We start from the raw sequence: 19,969 nt of genomic DNA on the forward strand, positions 1-19,969 counted from the left end.
ATCGAAACTCTTAAGGAAACATTAAGGTTCTTTGACCATGGCGTCGGTGGATCGCAAGACAGATCTGTGGACAATCCCTCTCGTCGCGCTCAATGTGTCGGTCAGGAAAAGGTTGGCGCTTTACCTGAACCCCAAATGCACCACCGCCGCGGACTGGAGGACCGTGGCAGAGGAGATGGGCTTCTCATACCTGGAGATCACCAATTATGAGGATTTCAAGAGCCCCACGGACCAGATTTTAAAGAACTGGCAGGCGCAGAACTCAGACGCGTCGGTCGGAAAGTTGTTGTCCATTCTCACCAAAGTGGAGAGGACAGATGTGGTGGAGGAGCTTCGCCCTTTGATAGGTGAGGATCACGTGAACGAAGCTCTTTTACCCTTAAAAAACGGTCTAAAATAAGTTTATAATAGTATAGTTAATAAGTCACTCCTATTGGCGTAAACTGCGTTGTTACAATGTAATAACACTGTTGTGACTGTGTAATAGATGAAGACGTGAGGAAGCACATTGCGTCCATGAAGAAGCTGGAGGAGGCCCCTGTGCAGGTTCCTGTGGTGGACAGCTGCGTGCCCCGGACCCCTGAGAGACTTGGGATCACGTTGGCAGATGACCCTGACGGTTTGTACTGTGGTCTTCTTGACACGTGACAGTGGTGGGCCTTTGATAACTGACAGCACTGACACTGATGGTTCCACTGCAGGGGCCCCAGAACTGTTCGATGCATTCATCTGCTACTGCCAGAGCGACTTCACCTTCGTGCATGAGATGATCCGAGAACTGGAGCAGACGGAATACAAGCTCAAACTGTGTGTGTTTGATAGAGATGTTCTCCCAGGCGCCTGCGTCTGGACCATCACCAGTGAACTTATTGAAAGAAGGTGAGCTGGTGACACGCCTTTGTTTTTCATTTAGCTTGAGCACTTAGCATGTTACACTTTCTTAGTATGCTACAGCAGGCCTGAATATCATTCTTATGGTTCAGTGCATTGATATTATTTTTGGTGTATTTTTGACCATAAGTTAGAAAGGTGTGTGTCTGTATTGTTCTAATGCGGTTGCATCATTGCAGATGTAAAAGGATGGTAGTGGTGGTCTCTGACGATTACCTTGAGAGTGACGCCTGTGACTTTCAGACTAAATTTGCACTTAGCCTTTGTCCTGGTGAGTCAGTGCTGCAGTTTGAATAACAATTACATGTCCAATTGTTTTCTTTTTCTGTCTTACTGAATGCCTTTTTATTGCAGGTGCCCGAAGCAAACGTTTAATACCAGTGATTTACAAGCCGATGTCAAAAGGCTTTCCCAGTATTCTGCGTTTTCTGACAGTGTGTGACTACACACGTCCTTGTACTCAGTCCTGGTTTTGGGTACGACTGGCTAAAGCCCTTTCACTCCCATAAAGATGGAAAGATGCGAAGAGGGAAGTGTGTCTGGTGATATACCACTCAAACACATCAAAGTTACTACTGTAGATGACATGTATGACTTGCCATACATGGATCTCATGCCTTTTGCTGTTACAGGAAGGACATGACAATAATGCTGCCAAACAGCCTGTCCATATGCTCATGCTGTCATTTTATAAAATGCATTCTCAGGGGAGGTAACTGGGCCATTGCAAAGTCTTTATCTTGCAGTAGCCACTTCCTATGTTGAGTCAACTTCTAGATAAAGTTAAACCACAAAGGAAAATATTTTATGATAATGTTTGTTGTTTTTATGGTTGTGTACAGACTCCAGTGATAATTTAATTATCTTATAATGTGTTCCATTATCATTCTTGCATCATATTGTAATATGAAACGAACCCATTATGTATATTTTTCCAATAATGATGATAATAAAAATCTATTTTATCATGCGTCTAACTTATTTGTCCAGCAGGTGGCGCTGTTGCTGTCCAAACGCTTGCCACACGTTTCACTACAGTATTTTTTTTTGTCCAATCGAAAGATAGTAAAAGCAAACGTGTCCAATCAGAGCCCACCAAGCCCTCCCTGGAACGCCCGTGGGGGGCGCGGGACATGTGGAGAAATGTGGAGAAATGTGCGCACTCGAGAAATACGTGTTTTGAACATGGATCTATTATAGGTTTAGAGCTACAGAAAAACGCCATTTGCCAACACGGGCTTAATCTCTAAATACAGAGAGCAGCGGAGCCAGCCTCTGTGCCCCCTCACACATGTTTGCCTCTGTCCCTCCTCTGTCCTCCTCTGTCCCTCCTCTGTCCGTCCTCTGTCCGTCCTCTGTCCTCCTCTGTCCTCCTCTGTTCAGCCGCACGCGCTTGTCCTGGTTCCTTTCGCTCTCATCGAATTGATAAGATTTCGATTTTATTTTGGTAACTTCCTTTGTGACCGGAAGTAACAGGGAAGCGAAAATCTACTTGAGCGTCAAAGACGCAAAGTAAAGCTACGATTAACGGTGAAAACATGGTGAAAGTTACAAAAACCCAAAGATCAAGCTACAGTGGACAGGGAACAATTTTAAATGTTTATTTTACACAGTTATGCTAATGTAATGAGCTAGTAACTGATCATACGGAGAACATTTATAATTATTCTGTATTTGATCTCGCCTTGCTTTGACGTTGGTTGAATGACACGGAATGTTGTTGTTGTTGTTGTTGTTTTATGGCGGTTGGCATCCAAGTGTTGCATTACCGCCAGACTTTATTCCTCAGACTTTGTCGTAGTCCTCAGACTCTGTCGTAGTCCGTAAAAGTACTCCTTCCATTGCTTTGGTGTTACAAAGCCCATGAGGTCATGATATGTCTTTGTGACTAGAATAGTTGTTGTTGTTTCAGAGACCGACCGGCTTTATTCCAGGGAGACTCCTCATCATCTTCCTCTCCTTCCCCGACGTTCGGTGCTTCCACCGTACAGCTTCATTCTTTAGGCTTCACTCCATAGGCTTTAATATTTCCACTGATGTCGCCGCTTGGTAGCCGTGCGTCTACGAGACTGGGCGAGGACAGGAGACCACCCCCACCCCCATCTCGTCACTCTGATCACTCTGACTCCCCACAAGCAGACCCCCATCACTCCGACTCCCATTTAGCGCCTTTAGCCTGTTTTCTATATCTGCCCAATCAAGCTCCTTTGTTCCAAGGAATCTCCCTGCAGCTTTAGCAATGATCCTGATCCTTTCAGTTCTGCTTTGAGTCTGAGCAGCACAGTTTACAACATCCACCATAAAGAGTACAAAATCCTCTCTATCCACAACCAGGGTATTCTCATTAATTCTGGAACCTGCACACATGGGACCTCCACTCTTGAAACCTTCACACTTCTTGGGAGCCACGCTGGCCTTTCTCATTTCGCCCTGGCTGGGAGCAGCGCTGGCTCCCCTCTCTGTATTTACTCTAAACTCGTTACTTGAAACTTTCTTGACTGCATCTGCATAGGATATACCTTGAGAGACCTTTATTTTCTGCACCTCAGCAGCTCTTTTGCTAAACCTGCATCCCCCGAAGGCAGAGCTATGTTCTTCCCCACAGTTACAGCACTTCAGTTTTGCACCCACGTCACACTTCCCATACTCGTGATCTCCTGCACATTTACCACATCTTTGCCTCCCTCTACAGACCGCTGCAATATGCCCAAAGCGCTGGCACTTAAAGCAACGCAGGGGCGGCGGAACATATGGCCTGACGCTATAGCACATGTACCCAATGAACACCTTACTAGGCAGGCACCTCCCTTCAAGTGTTACCATTACCGACAAGCTGTCACATCTTACCCCAAACCGGGTCACCTTCAAACGCCTAGCGTCCACCACCGTAACTCCAGTCAAATTCTCCTTAACTTCATCCACAGACGTCGCCGTAGGGACACCTACGATAACCCCTCTGACCGTGTTTCTTTCAGCATCAGACACAAGAAAGTCCTTTCCACCCAGACGTTTAGTTCCAATCGCCTTCCGTTGCTGAGCCGCGTCCTTGCACACGACCAGCAGCGAGCCATCTCTAAGGACACTCGCACTCTTGATCACTCCCACAGCTACAGTTAGGCTCTTTGACAATGCCACTGAATTCCACTCCTTAAAGGATGCACTATCCTGTGCAAGCTTTATGATCACCTTACAGTCTCTGCTCTCACCCCGGATATCAATAGCTTCAGCCTCATCCTGCTGCTCATTCCCAGAACCCTCGGACGAGCTAAGGGACTTTTTACGTTTCCGGGCACGTGCAGCCAGAAAAGGCTGCTCCTCCACGCCGTCCAGAGCGTCTTCCATCCCCGATCCACTCTCCTCCGCCATCTCCCGTCTCTCCAGACCGGGTGTTGAGCAAGGTCTCCTCACAGTTTTAGTCCAGGGCTTGTTCTTCCTCAGACCCTTTGGTGTTTTGGTATGACACGGAATGGAAACAATCCAAAATAATTTAACCATTAGTTCTTATGACCTCAATTTGACACTCCCCTTTTAGAATCTTTTGAACGGTTGTTGTTGTTGTTGTTATGTTGCTTTTAATGACGGTTGGCAGTGTTAGTGTTTTATGCTAGACCGTATATACAAAGAGGAGAGAAAGGGAGAAACGAAAAGACAGATCTGCAAGAAAGTGTGTGCAATCGAGTCCTTTCTGCTTTGACCCTTTTGAAGACAATGAACCAGAACCACAGAAGTACGAGTCAGCACGGGCAGAAAGCAGTCTGTGTGACGGTCCTGGACCCGCAGTGGTCAAAATGATTTAAACGGCACATTTATTGCAGTGAAGCGCCTGTCCCAGTGGCTGTGGATACTTTTATCTCCCAAGGGGCCGCCAGGAAAAGTTTGAGAAGCTCTGGTTTAATATAAGACTTAAAAACTAAAACACCGAAGGTTTTAGTTTTTTCTTATGAATTGCCATGTATTTTTTGGCACGAGAACCAGCCTGACTAAAGTAAAATAGCTGTGCAACGAACAGACAAACGGTGATCAATAGACGATGGCCCCGCGGATGCCCCTGAGGAGAGTGTGAGCTCCAGGCTCTGGCTCCAGGCTGTGGCTCCAGGCTCTGGCTCCAGGCTCTGGCTCCAGGCTCTGGCTCCAGGCTGTGGCTCCTGGCTGTGGCTCCTGGCTGTGGCTCCAGGCTGAGGCTCTGGCTCCAGGCTGTGGCTCCTGGCTGTGGCTCTGGCTCCAGGCGGGGGCTCCTGGCTGTGGCTCTGGCTCCAGGCTGTGGCTCTGGCTCCTGGCTGTGGCTCCAGGCTCTGGCTCCAGGCTGTGGCTCCAGGCTCCTGGCTGTGGCTCTGGCTCCAGGCTGTGGCTCTGGCTCCTGGCTGTGGCTCCAGGCTCCAGGCTGTGGCTCTGGCTCCTGGCTGTGGCTCCAGGCTCCAGGCTGTGGCTCCAGCGGCTCCTGGCTGTGGCTCTGGCTCCTGGCTGTGGCTCTGGCTCCTGGCTGTGGCTCTGGCTCCTGGCTGTGGCTCCAGGCTGTGGCTCCAGCGGCTCCTGGCTGTGGCTCTGGCTCCTGGCTGTGGCTCCAGGCTCCTGGCTGTGGCTCCAGGCTCTGGCTCCAGGCTGTGGCTCCAGGCTCCTGGCTGTGGCTGTGGCTCCAGGCTGTGGCTCTGGCTCCTGGCTGTGGCTCCAGGCTCCAGGCTGTGGCTCTGGCTCCTGGCTGTGGCTCCAGGCTCCAGGCTGTGGCTCTGGCTCCTGGCTGTGGCTCCAGGCTCCAGGCTGTGGCTCCAGGCTCCAGGCTGTGGCTCCAGCGGCTCCAGGCTGTGGCTCCAGGCTCCAGGCTGTGGCTCCAGCGGCTCCAGGCTGTGGCTCCAGGCTCCAGGCTGTGGCTCCAGCGGCTCCAGGCTGTGGCTCCAGGCTCCAGGCTGTGGCTCCAGCGGCTCCTGGCTGTGGCTCCAGGCTCCAGGCTCCTGGCTGTGGCTCCAGGCTCCAGGCTGTGGCTCCAGCGGCTCCAGGCTGTGGCTCCAGGCTCCAGGCTGTGGCTCCAGCGGCTCCTGGCTGTGGCTCCAGGCTCCAGGCTGTGGCTCACATTCGCTCAGGCGGAAGGCGGTAGGCGGGGCTGCTAGGCTAGTGTCAAACTTTGGGAATGACAGGACTGCTGCAGGATCCGCAAAGAAGGGGAAGAGTCGCCCTTGTTGCTACTATTTGGATTACTTTGACCTCTTTCTGCGCTGCGTCTTTGGATTCACAAAGGTCTCGTCGATAGTCGGGTGTGAGTGGATTTCCCAGTCATGTCGGAGGACCTGAGCTCACAGCCGTGGACCATCAACAGAGATGATTATGAGCTGCACGAGGTGATTGGTATGTGGACCTTAGCATGTTGTTAGCTTGACTAGACCTACTTGTTACTCGACAGCATAAATGCGTTCTGTTCTGCCGCATTACTCGCTCTGATGGCTCATGCTGTGGTGTAAAAGCTGGAATATGGTGGTGACAGTGAATAAGTGTAGCGCACGTTTTCTTTCGTTAGCGCTGCTTCTTGTTTGGTGTGTGTGAGCTTGACAGCCCGCCCGGGCGGTGCTGGCGCTAACATGCCCCCAAAACCCCAGCGTTCCGTCCGCACGGGAGGCGCTGTAGTCGGGAAGGAATGTCACGTAGTTATATGTTACATCTGCCGAAAAAAGCAGCGTTTGCTCTACAAGGCGTTTATGTTGAGGATAAAAGCCAAGTGTGTTTACGGCCCCCAAAACGCTCTTGTTGTCGTGAGGTTTAGTTTGAACACTTTTAGGTTGCAGCATAAAGCCTAGATGCATTATGCCTTCTCCACGGCCCACAACTGCAGCGGTTGATTCATGAAATGCAACCACACGTTCTCATAGGTTGTAGTGCTGCATGTGTTATTTTCAATTTAATTCAGTTGTATGTGCATTTGTGAATACCTGTGTTGTACGTGATGGATTACTGTGTTATTTGAGTGACTCAGGACTCATGCATCTGTGCAGTGACAGCTCTTGTAAAAGTTGAAATGCCCCTCCCTCTCATGGCTGCTCCTGTGCTTCATACTCTGTTGGAAAGATAAGAAGTGTAAAATGTATAGGCAAGTATTGTTCTGGTAACGTTTATGGCTCTGACACACGTTTCCTCCACAGGGAATCTGTGTTTACAGTGGGTCAATTCTGCAAGGCCTAAACTGATATTTTGTATGTTTTCCAAAGCCCTGCATTTAACTAATTTCTACCTTTTCCTCGTGTAGTTACTTACAATTTTAACTGAATGCTCCTCACAGGAAAACACCCTATATTTTGCTCTGATACAGAAAGCTAATCAGATTGTGAGTGAATCAAATTCTCCACATAGTTTAGTAGACAGTGCCATAGACTGTGCCAGGAAGAGTAAGATTACTTGAGTGGCCAAAGGTTATCAAGTTGCACTTCACTATACTATTTATACATGATTAACAAGAAAAAAAAGAGAAGCATATGTTCCTTCCTACTGACAAATCAAGTTTCTTTAAAAACCTTTTCAACTTCAGACTTAAAAAAGACGAAAGATGAATTTTGTCGCATTTGCCCCACTAACGATTTATTGTTATGGCATTCGTGTCTTCAAAGTTCTTCGCGTGGTTGCTGTTCTCGTGTGATATTTCTCATTTAGGATTTCAATAGTGTGTGGAATGTCACTCGAGGTTATTAAAGAGGGGTGACGTGGTGGTGAACTGACCCGGAGATGGCAGGTCAACCGGGCTCCTGCTCCGATACAGGCAGGAGCTCACGGCGAAGGACGTTCTGACCGTGTCCCCCAGTGGTCCACTCCTTTAAGAGGCTAATTCAAGGCCACGCTAATCCGATAAGATATGACTGAGTGGGCTCTATGTGCTTTTTATGAGGAAACTTTGCGTGACTTTGCTCTGTCCGCTTTGACCAGATTTCCACCTGCTGATAGAGACCGGACTTGTGTCGTCACCCCTCAGAGAATGTTCTGTCAGCCCAATGTTTATCCAGTGATTACTTACAGTGCTATATATTAAACGTGACAGTCGTTCAAAAGTTTTCTTATGCGTTCACGGTGACGTCATACAGCCGGGACTTCCCCATAGCGGCCATTTTAAAAGGGGCACGCAATATATAAAAACCAACACGACTGCGTCCTTTTCTAGGGCATAATGAGCTACGAATACTTTGATTCTTTCGACGATAACGGCAAACTAAAGTACAGCTAAAGACAAAGCTATCATTTTTTGGTCAGTCAACACAGCAATGTCCTAACAGAACGCAGGTTTTTGGCATTTTGGCCTCATATTTCCTGGATTTTGTATGTAGTAGACGTGCTGTTGTGCCCCTTTCAAAACGGTGGACTCGGTTGCCACTGCACAAGTTCCCGGATGTGCGAACGCATGTATGGTCTGATTAATGTATTTACCTGTAGTGACCAAGCATTTTATTGGGTTGTTCCTCTGCTCTTTTTGTTTACTTTTTTAAATATTTCGAATGCATCTCTGTGTTTGATAATGTTTTTTGGCAAAGCTCATGCATCTGTTACTGAAGGTAGACTTAAATCTGTGCTTTATTTTACACAATCAGACCATAAAGAGCGGACTATATTACGATAAGTGATCTGATCATCATGATTTATAGTATTAGCCAAGTGTAGTTTTCTGTTAGTCACAAAAAACAACAACTTTACAAACATCTAAATGGGTCCACGGATTGATCATAAACTCTATCAAATGTGCAATTGTGTTTAAATTTTTTTCTCTTGTCAAATAATTCAAGAACTTCTGTAAATACCTTTCCTCATGCGTGAAGCGTGTTCCCCCCGGCCAAACACAAAGTTATGTCACCAAAGAATAGCATCTGATCGAGTGACGTGCCTCATGACTCATAGCAAGAAGGTTGTGGGTTTCATTCCCAGGCCCTCTCCCTATAAAGCCCCCAGTTGGTGACAGAATATGAATATTACTTGCAATTGTCATACTCTATTGCCATTGATACTGGATAAATTAATCAAAATTTACTCACCAGTTTGTTTTGAGGAAACATGCTTACAGACAACACTGGCTGTCTTTTCAAAGATCACTATTGTTTTGTCAATGCTTCGCACTGTAAACCAGAGCGTTCATGCTGTCTGCAAAATATCCCAAGTGTGCTGTCACTAATCAATATTAAAATGTAACAACAATTATATCAAAATGTACGTGAGAAGCAGATTCCAGTAGACTGCTGTGACCTATTCCTCTCCATGTTTGAGCTGACCGCTTGCTCGTCTCTATTGGATTTACACTAACCCAATATATTGATTTGATTTTGCTGTGCTTGCAAAACAACCTGAATCTAGTTTTGTGCCACTGAATATAGCTTGATCCTTTTCTTTTTATTGTTTGAAACTTGACTAGACATTGTGCTTTATATCAGGATAATGTCACAGTTGAGATGACGTAAGGCACAATTTCTTTTTGTAGGTAGTAAAAGCTGTGTGTTTATGTTTTATCATAAAGTTTGAATTGCCCTCTGTTGCAACATAACATAACTTTAATAATGAGGCTTTATACAATATAATATTCAATAATTAAATCAGCAGGTGCAGGTGATCTCCCAATGTTTCAGATTATTATTTTATTGCATAATACTTGTTCCTTTATCTTCTGATAAAGCAAAGTTTCTCTGACATTGTGTGTTCATACTCTCTTTACATAATAACTAACTAATACTATGTACAGACACTTGGGCAGAAGGTCACTGTTGCTTGTGAGTCTGTGTCACAAGTGCAGTGTGTGACTTTAAAATGACACATGTTTAATTGCCTAATGCCAATAATATCAATGTCAAAGTTTATTTATAAAGCACACTTCCAACTTTAAAAGCCCAAAGTGCTGTGCAGAAAAGTGCAATAATACATATATACAAAGAATTTAAATACACATGAAGCTAATTTAAATTATGACTTAGCTCAGTTCGTGTTAAAAGGCCAGAGAGAAAAGGTAAGTTTTTAACAAAGATTTAAACTGCTCTAGTGTCTCAGCGGCTCTCACATGCAGAGGCTGTTCCAGAGCCCGGGCCCCGCCTCAGAGAAGGCTCGGTCCCCTCTGCTTTAGCTTTGACCTGGGCACATCCAGGAGGAGCTAAGAGGAGGACCACATGGTACAGGCGGGAACATGGTGGGACAATAATTCCCGCAAATAACAGGGAGCCAGACAATTTAAAGATTTAAAAACCATGAGCAACATTTTAAATTGGATTCTGTGGATATCTGTAAGTCAGTGCAGTGATGCCAGGACAGGAGTCATGTGCTGGTGACGCCTTGTACCAGTGAGCAGCTGGGCCGCCGCATTCTGCACTAACTGCAAGCGTTTAAGAGGGGTTAGATTGAGACCAAAATAAAGAGATTTGCAGTAATCTAGGCGTGATGTAAGGAATGAGTAAATCACTCTTTCAAGGTCCTTTGCAGGTAAGTATGGTTTTACTTTAGCCAGTAACCTCAGCTGAAAAAAGCTGGTTTTGACCACTGCACTCGTTTGTCCAGCTTGAGATATGAATCCATCAGCACACCGAGTTCTCACAAATAGGAGGTTAAAGGAGACAGAGGACCAAGAACACTATCCACCCTCCTAATACAGCTGGATCACCAAAACACACTATTTCAGTTTTCTTCTCATTTAAATTTCAAAGCTAAAGAGTCATCCAGTCTTTAATGTCTCTAAGGCAGTGAACTCTGGGACTCAAATGATGAAGTATTTGACTGCAGGGGAATGTAAATGTGCACGTCATCAGCAAAGCAATGGAATGAGATAACCAAAGAGTGATCCTAATGGCAACAAATAAATGCCAAAGAGAACTGGACCTAGGATGGAACCCTGAGGTACACCACAGTTTTAGACTGATGTGGGCAGAGGTGAGCAGAGAAGTATGATCTGAACCGTTCTAAATGAGACGACAGAATACTGCGATCAACTGTGTCAAAAGCTGAGGACATATGTAAAAGCAGAAGAGCAGCAGGATTTCCAAAATCAACTGGAATCAAAAAGATAATTAAAAACACGTAAAATTGCAGTTTCTGTGCTATGCTGTCGCTTGAAGCCTGACTGAAATGTTCAATTATAGCATACAGTCTAAGTATGCTGCATTTATGTCTAGACTTCACTGTGATACACATTTCACTTGGGTTAGGGTTTGCTTATACCTCAGGTTAAAGTTAACTATCTTCATGATCTTTGGCCTCAATACGGCAAACCCGGGGGGCTTCCTGCTTTTTCTATGTGCACTTACTGTTTTGTTTGTTTACACGGGGCTGTGTACAAGGCAACCAGCTCCAAAAGGTGTGGCCTGGTTGGTTTGGGATTGGTGGTGGCAGTGGCTCAAGGATATATTTACCAGGGGAGGGCTGGGGTGGGGGCGATATTCTTAGAAAGTTATTGCTGCGTGCTGTTGTGCAAATGTATGTGTTCATAGTCCATCCATAGTGACAAGAACCAACACTAGCTCGAATATGTGACCAGCTTTGTGAAATCAAGCTGTCAGAGTGATGACGTAAAAGTGTATGTGCCCTAAACACCTCGTGAAATAAGCAATATCATTTTTTGTACCAGTAGTTTTGGTAATTGATACTGTGACAATTTTAAAAGCAAAAATATTTGTTTAGTTCTTAAAATTTTAGTGTACCCTGAATAATCTCAATAATCAATTAAGCTTAACATTGCTGCATAAGAGTTGCCAAGCAAACAAGGATAGCAAAATATATTTACTGATTGTTAGGAGAGTAATACAATCAAGATAATACTTTCTTTAGTTAATATTTATTGCCCATATACTGTTATTTCATGGATAAAGAAAAATATTTAGTTTAAAAAAAAAAAAATTACATTATAGTTAAACTCTCAATAAAAATTCAAGGAAATAGCAATTTTATGGAGAACTGAGAACAGTTAATCCCCAAATGTCACTATTAATAACTTTATGATGGTTTTATAGCCTTGAGTTATAATTATCCTGATTAAAACTGTTAAATAAGCCATGGCCACGTCCTTTGGGAAAGATTACCTTCTTAATTAAAATCACAATCCCAGTTCTAATATGTGACCACTTTAATCATAAAAACTCCAAACAATGAGCGCTTGGTTAATATTTTTGGCTAAGATGAGGGAGGGAGTGAGTTAGGAAAAGCTTGCAACACAGTGGATCTTTTTACTAGTCGCCAAAAACGGTGCGAGGGGCCAGAATTACCACAGCGTTCATTCATGTGTGTGTGTATGTGTATGTGTATGTGTGTGTGTGTGTGCGTGTATGTGGTAAAGAAGCATTGATGATAAAGGAACAACAGGCAGACCGTATCCCGGGGCGGGTTTTACAAGCTTGGACCCAGCATGTCGCACGATATTGAAAATGAAGTTTTAGCCCACTGCTGTATTAAAGATTTAATCAGATTGTGATCCCTGTTTGGTTTGTGTGTATGTCAAATTGTGTTTGAGAAAGAATACACTTGTTGAGATTTGTGGAGCTCACTGTGTCTTAGAATATCATTTTCGACATATTACCATGTGGTCTTATACAAGCGCAGGTAAATGTCAAAGCCATTAAAAAACTATTCTGGAAAGGTCTATTTTTGTATGTGTTGATCTTATTATTTTGCATCTAGTTTTGACACTAGTTTAATATTGATTAGGTGTCAATTTATTCTCAATTCATTCAGGTTATTTTCTCAAAATCTCAATGTTATGTATTTCCAGTGTATTCTTATGTTCTTTTCCTCCGTTTATTTCAGGTAGTGGGGCCACTGCGGTGGTTCAGGCTGCCTACTGTCTACCCCGAAAAGAGAAAGTGGCCATCAAACGAATCAACCTGGAGAAGTGCCAAACGAGTATGGATGAACTCTTGGTAAGACCCACACACACACACACACACAAACGGCTCTGACAGCTACGTGGGATCAAAGGCACACTTAAAACAGAAGGATTTCTAGTTTAGTCTCTGGTTAAAGTTAGTGTACCTCTGCTTTTCATTAGCACGGATCTCAACCCTCCTCCAATCATCCTGGTCACTTCAAACACTATCCGGTTTGTTCTTCCAAAGAGTGTCCACTTACTGCCAGGAAACTATTAGACCACCACAGGGACATCTTTTAAAGGCTGAATTGTATCGCGATGCCCTCAATGCAATTTTGCTCCACACGTCTTTTACTGCGCGAGGCATGGCTCACCTCAAGAGGGAAAAGGGTCTCATAAAACTCTCCAAGACATTTCTCGATGGTTGACTGCAGATGTGTTGTGGATGTCTATTTAAAATACAATCTAGATCCAATATAGAGGACCAACTTTAACTGTAGTGTTTTTCCACTGTAGTGTTTTTGGGGCAATATACGTTTGAATCTTGCTTTGTTGCATTAAGCTTAGATGATACTTAGATGATACTTAGATGATACTTCCTGCATGTAAATTCCGCGCAAAAATGAGAGGCGATGCGCAGAAGGCAACGGAGACGAGGCTGGCTGTATTTATAGTCTGCGCGGGGTTCATAAGGTGTCGACAGTAGAAATCTGAGCTAGCTGCTAGGAAATCCTCCTCATTTCCACGCAGAACCAGCGGCATAGTTACATTTTTACCTGACGCCTCTATATTATCAAGAAATAAAGTAACGCCAAGGCGGAAAATCAGGACGGCATGGACGACACGTAAAGGGGCGTCTGATGAAATGTATTGTGAGGAAATGTACTGTTTCAAAAAAGAACTACAATCACAACTGAACCTGGATTGCTAATTCCTTAGCCTGCGTTTAGAGAAGCAAAGGTCTCAGTGGACAGGCCATGCCTCATGTGAAGGATCAGAACCTCCAGAACTCACTTGCTCTGGAGGCTGAACTAACTCCAATGAATGATTTCAAGTGTCTAAATGCTTTTGTTAGTTATAACACATCTACATCGAGGAAGGAGACTGTTCAACAATTCTACATATAATAAGAATGATATTTTTCTAAATGAGATCTGCTTTATTAGCACTCTTGATTCTCTCATCGTTTTCATAATTTCACACTTTCAAGAAAATGTCACTATAGTACGATTTTGACCTAGAACCAATCTTAGAGCAGCAAAGCACAGCTGTTCCTCACAACACAAACAAAGCATGATCACAGCGGCTGCAGCCACTCGCCTTCATTGCAGATTCAGATGAATGTTACATGGTTATCATTGTTTTGCAAACAACAAAGCCTTAAACGTACGTGTCAAAGTGATGACACCATGTGGCTCACATTTAGTCAGAAAGAGTTAACATATAGCCACACACATAGTGGATGTTAATTATTTTTGTTTGCGTCTTATATATTAAATCTGCCCTCTTTTGTGGGTAGGACTCTGAGTTGTATAACTTAATTTTGTTTTTGAGGCGCAAATTTTAAGACGCACAGTATGAGTCCTCAAAAGCTTTACTCTTCGGCTGAAATATTCTTATGCCTCATTTTACTAGGCCCACACTGACGCTCTCATCCATCTATATAAATGTGCTATTGGCTGATAGAAGAGGACACGTCACGCATGGCAATAGCTCTTTGCCATTTTCACTTCAAAAATATAGATTTTTCGAAAATACGATTATGGACTGGACCGAATTGATTATGAAAAAAAAAAAGACTAATTGGGACAAATATTCCAGATCTTTTAAATTGGGACCAGTGAATGTTTAGTGTAGATTGTATGTTCTCTCTCTGTGTCATGTTTTTTGTTTTGTACTCATTATCTTTCAAAAAAAAAAAAAAAAAAAAAGTGTGCAATCAAATCTACAAAGTCATTTATGATCTCTTCACTATGGTCACTTCAAAATGGTCTTGTTCACCCAGTGAGGTGATTTAACTTGAATTCCCTGCGCATGATTCTGTTTATAGGAGATCTTCTACTGAAAGTGTTTTTCCTATAAGTGATCTGTTCTTCTGTATCTACCTCTGTATCTACCTGCGTTGCATCAATGAAATTTCCCCATGTGTGACAATAAAGGATTATCTTATCTTATCTTATTCTAACATAGTTTATTCCCATTGAGAAGTTCAGAATGTGTTTCTGCCGTGTACAGAGTGTAGTCCTTGTCAGTACAGACACGATTACACAGTCCACAGTAATCCTCTCACCTCCAGCTCTGTCCAGGGGAGGACCTGCCCCTCGACCTCTGCAGATGTACAGAGGCTCTGCTGCTCCGGTCACATGGACCACTCCACAGCTCGGATTTCCTGCCTGTGGTTTCCCCCGTAATTCCACAGCCTGCTGGGTACACACTATATAGCGGCGAGAAAGTATTAAATTGAACCCAGACGGGGCATGAATGTAAAAAGGGGCCCACAACTTGTAAAGGAACGCGGAGGTTACTCACGTGTTCTGTTAAGGTTTCAGCAGCAGTCAGACTTCAGTCATCGTTCATGCCTCGGTGGTATGTGCGAGTTATTCCTGGCACAGCCGTTTGATGGACAGATGCTCCGAGTGACGAGGGTGTTAACAGTTCATTTTATATCACATGCTTATTCTGTCATTGAGTGGTCAGTTTATTCAAAGTAATAAATAGCGGATTCCAGCTGTATTAAAGCAGGGATCAAACTATGTTCTATGATGTTTTGGCTCATTTTGGTTTGTCAGTCGGTTAGTTTGTACGCAAGAAAGAACACTCCCAGTTTTCCTTAGATTTATGAAGCCCTCACATAAAGGTCAAAAATGGGGCAAGGAGTACAAGGGCAGGAATGTTTTTGTTCTGTCACGACTAACTTCAATCATTTAAAAGCCGAAATAACACGTTTTTCTCTGTTTTTCCCAGTTTTAACATCTGAACTAGTGTAACCCCGAACTTAACTCTTTGTTGTTCTTATTAGAGTTGGTCTGTTTCTTGAAATGGTCCTTTTTTTTAGGAAGTTTTGTTTCCAGCGATTGCGAAGCAGCAGTTGCCTTTCTGTTCCGCTCAGTTGTGTGTTTGGTTGTGTGTTGCGTTGTTGGGAGATTGGGTCAGAGCGCATGAGGCTCTGAGTAACGCAGACTGAAGTAACATTGTTTCTATAGTGGCTCCACTGTCCGTCTGAAGTCACTGTGATTTCTGTGGCACCAGTTTGTGACAAAGGGGTATTTATACATTTTACTCAATGTCAGGGTCCTCAAATGGCGACAGGGCAAGAGGAGATGTGTTATAAAGCATTTCCTAGAAGGAAAACTACCTCTCCATAATTATGGTAATATTACCAACTGTACTGTTTGTATTGAAAAGCACATTGGTTTAACATGGGCAAGGCAAGTTTATTTGTAGAACATTTCACACATGAGGCAATTCAAAGTACTTAACACAACAGGAAAAAAATGCATTCAAATCATAATGAAATTACAGAAATCGCAAAACAGTTAAAGAAATAAAAAGTCCTTTCTGTCATATTGTCATGGAATTAGACATACACCAGATGCTATTCCATAACACATAGAGAACACAATTCAACTTAGAATATGAAACGACACAGAAATATCAGACATTTGTATGGCATGCATGGGAGAAAACGCGGGGACTGATCACGCAAGCTGTGGTACGCAGCCTGCGTGATCCTCCTGCGTCTCACCCCGTTTTTTCCCATGCTGGTTGGTTTTATTAGATATTCTGGAATAGGCGGGTCACATTTCTCATTGGTCAGCCTCACATCAAGGCACTTGGTGTTTTGCCGTAGAGATAAAGCCTGCAAGGGGGGGTGCAACTCCCCCCCTGGGGCAACATTCTTTGGCCCATCTTTATGAATCCTTCACAAACAAATGCAGTTTGTCACACACCCATTCTTCTCTTAGACTAATGATGCAGATAAAATATCACTATTATGCAGATAAAATACATCACAGAAATATACTCATATATTCACATTTTATCACATTTCCCTCCTGTTTATCAAAGCATTAGTCACTGTCTCACATGCCAAACATATTACTCTTTTCAGTTTTCAACATGTCTTTCAAATAGGTGTTAAAATGACACTTTTACACTCAAAAAGTAATGCACATTTCTCAACATTGAACACACTTCTTTTCTCTCGGCCCACAACATTTCTACTGCATTACTGTCCTAAATTTTGAGTCAGATTGGTCAATTTCTGTAATTTGACAGACAGACAATTTATCTTGTCTATAATTTTGTGCGGTGTGATGGGAAATATAGAAGTACAAGCGGAAAGCCCTTAAACCCGCTGCTCTCTGGTCAGTCAGTTTGACTCGTCAGGGACCTCTCTGGACACCCCAATAGAATCTAATACGTAGTATCAGGTGCTACTGGAACCAGATTGTCCACTAACCTCTCGACCTTGACCCTGCGGTATGGTTCTGGGTGATGCTTGTCTTTGTTCTGACCATGGCTGGCCACAAAATGGATACATAGGCACAACGTCCCACAAGTGTCCCCCATATCACCATCGTACCATCGTACCACCATATCACGTCCTCGCTTGGTTTCTTAAGAGACCTTCTTCCGCTGCTCGCTTCGGTCACACCTATGACACATATGAACTGGTACATTTCCCATCTCAATTCATAATCTCATTAACATTGCATGTAGTTATGTTGTAGCAGATAAAAAAAACTCTCTTAGTTAGTGCAAACAACTGTGGCTGTATAATATGCCATTGTGTTTCTTCAGCCTCTGTCATGTCAATTATACATTGTACATTTCACATTACACATTTCATAACCTTTCAGGTTGATCACTTATTTTCTTCCCTTTATTTTAGGTCTGTGTATGTTTCATTTCCCGGTATACACAGTTGTGTATGTTGATCGATTGTCCCGATTGTCCCGATTGTCCCGTGCATAATTCAGGTGTTCAGCACCCATATTATCGTCATCGCTGTGATGATGATAACTGTTGATTCTTTTTCCACAGAGTATGGTACTCTGCGCACCGTAGCCTCTGGCTCTCGTTCATCGTAGCAGAGTATAGTACTTTGCGTACTGTAGAATCTGTTTGTTGTCTCTGCATACAAAAACGAAGAATACAAACGAAGTCCTGCGTCTGCGATGTTATGGCTCTGCCGCTGTGTTGTCCAGACATTTCTCTCACTTTCCCATGAGAGCACCCATGTTCTCGTCCCTCCAATGGTCGGTGTGAGGACGACACGGTGTGGCTCCGTCCACTTGGCTCGTCCACTTGGCTCGTCCACTTGGCTCCGTCTCTGTAAACACCACATCTCCAACACGTTCTGCTGTGGTGATAAACAAAGTCTTTTCGACAGTTCAGTGTATTTCAAACAGTTTTCTTGTTTACAATTTTTTTTAGTAATTATTGATTCGGAATGTTTGTTTACACGTACATATCCCTCCTTTTGATAAATGGCCTTGCCCATTTCTCAAACTTCTACACTTAAACAAAATTCTATAATCCAGATAGTTTACAACGTTCACTAATCCAGGATGTAATCAAGGAAGAGATGGAATTGCGTCTGTCACTCCAACTCCGCAATGTAACCTCTTGACCTTTCACAGTTCAGTGGTCACATCCCTGGCTGAGCCCCCCCTTCCACGGCGCTGGGCCCCCACCCTGTGTGGGTCAATCAGTCTATGTGTGTAATCCGACACTGCCCAAACCTATCTGTTTTACCACCATTTGTTTCAAACTCCAAACGTTTCAAACTAAGTGTGTGTGTGTGTGTGTGTGTGTGTGATTCAAATACATCAAACACTAATAATTATCCCAATAATTCCCCCGTTGAGCTGACCATAAGGGTCAGTTCACAACTTAGAATATTAACATCAAATTTCACATCTCCTCTGTGGGTGTGGCCTGAATAAAGTCACCCATCTAATGTAATATGTTCTAATCTTCTAAATGTGCTTCAGGTGAGTTTCAAACTCAATCTCTCACACCTGCTCATGTGGTGCGTTACAAACATTGTGTATTAGTTTGTTCTAACAAGTCTATATGTGTATTAAAAATCAAAATGATTCTAAACCTTCCCCTTGTCCATAAGGCACATCATTTTATCAACTTGTTTTTCCCTTGTTGCCTACTTTCTTTGTCTCTCATCTTCCTCTCTGTCTTCCTCTCTGTCTTTGTCTCTGTCTTCCTCTTGTAACGGAGGAAACACCCATTTCCAAATTTCTAAACCTGCTTTTCTTTCTCTCTTTTCACTTACTCTTACCCTCACTTGTAACCTGCTTTTACTTTCTCATTGCTGCTGATATAACAACAGATGCTGCATCCCCTGGGATTCCCGTTAGTTATCTTTAAAATATCCCTGTCATTCTGCTTTTAAACTGATGTAAAGATTACCCATCCCCCTGTTTAGTTTTCACTATCTTCAGGTAATCTGCGGGTCTCATAAAATGTATTCTACTCCTGCATTACGCTGCTCTACACTCCTCCAGAGTCTTTGCCAGTCAATAGCCCCTTATCTCTGACTATCTTTATGACCCATATCCTCCCATGTCCCCCCACTTCTGCATCAATTGCCTTAGTTAATGACACATTCATGTCTTTCCTGGGAGGGCATTGGACGTCACTATTTAACTTATTCCCTCACTTACGTCTACATGCAATACAAGGTTTCCTCATGATAATACAAATAAACAAGTTACTGATATAACTTTTACAATCACTTTACTTACTGCCCGTTCTACTCCTATGTCCAAAAACATCAGTAGTCACCCATTTACCCATATTATCACTCCCCAGGCCCGTGCCTGTATTTGATTCTAAATTTAAAAACACTTCTGTCTTTTCGTCCTGTACTTTCATCTAGTCATGCATTATGGTTACATAATAAGTCCAAAAAGATAATTTCCGTCAAGTCCAAAAATAAAACAAAACAAAACGTAGCTTTGTTCTGTGCACACAAAAAACAAAACACAACTTTTGTCTTCTATGTCGGGGACAGGAAGTGTCCTGTCTTGTGATCACATTCCCCAAAATATTAGCCATCTATAAAAATCTGAAATCATCTTCATCTCTTATCAAGTTTAATAAAATCTTTATAATTGATTGTTGCCAATCAAAACAAAAACCCTAAATTTGTTCTACAGAGCTCTCATTAACTAAAATTTAAAACCAGCTGAATTTAGTTTTACTTATTCATTGCCGTTCAGAGCGTCCTCTGAGCTGCTTTCTTCCCATTCTCCTGCCTTGTTG

At 43.4% G+C, this 19,969-nt stretch overlaps 2 protein-coding genes across 3 annotated transcripts in view; both read left to right on the forward strand.

Annotated features, from left to right (window-relative positions):
* The first annotated feature begins 22 nt into the window (after nucleotides 1-22).
* myd88 (MYD88 innate immune signal transduction adaptor) lies at nucleotides 23-1,855 on the forward strand. The gene is made up of 5 exons (XM_072450891.1): nucleotides 23-347; nucleotides 488-619; nucleotides 702-879; nucleotides 1,071-1,162; nucleotides 1,246-1,855. The coding sequence occupies exons 1-5, from the start codon at nucleotides 38-40 to the stop codon at nucleotides 1,398-1,400; spliced, it is 867 nt and encodes a 288-aa protein (XP_072306992.1). The 5' UTR covers nucleotides 23-37; the 3' UTR covers nucleotides 1,401-1,855.
* A 4,094-nt stretch (nucleotides 1,856-5,949) lies between these two features.
* oxsr1b (oxidative stress responsive kinase 1b) overlaps nucleotides 5,950-19,969 on the forward strand; it is a 34,596-nt gene continuing 20,576 nt past the window's right edge. For both annotated transcript variants that reach the window (XM_072450908.1, XM_072450909.1), the window contains exons 1-2: nucleotides 5,950-6,228; nucleotides 12,622-12,734. In XM_072450908.1, the coding sequence (XP_072307009.1) occupies nucleotides 6,159-6,228; nucleotides 12,622-12,734 (183 nt within the window). In that variant the 5' untranslated portion in view covers nucleotides 5,950-6,158. The remainder of the gene's footprint in view (nucleotides 6,229-12,621; nucleotides 12,735-19,969) is intronic.

This window comes from Eucyclogobius newberryi, unplaced genomic scaffold, assembly GCF_026437365.1.
Source record: "Eucyclogobius newberryi isolate DKJ021-1_F unplaced genomic scaffold, fEucNew1.0.hap1 SCAF_18, whole genome shotgun sequence".
NCBI classification, from domain to species: domain Eukaryota; kingdom Metazoa; phylum Chordata; class Actinopteri; order Gobiiformes; family Gobiidae; genus Eucyclogobius; species Eucyclogobius newberryi.

Excerpts from the sequence above, each read along its gene's own strand:
- myd88 (XM_072450891.1), top strand. The coding sequence starts at position 38 with ATGGCGTCGGTGGATCGCAAGACAGATCTGTGGACAATCCCTCTCGTC. Across the intron at positions 348-487 it reads GGAGCTTCGCCCTTTGATAG|ATGAAGACGTGAGGAAGCAC; the intron begins GTGAGGATCACG and ends ACTGTGTAATAG. Across the intron at positions 880-1,070 it reads AGTGAACTTATTGAAAGAAG|ATGTAAAAGGATGGTAGTGG; the intron begins GTGAGCTGGTGA and ends GCATCATTGCAG.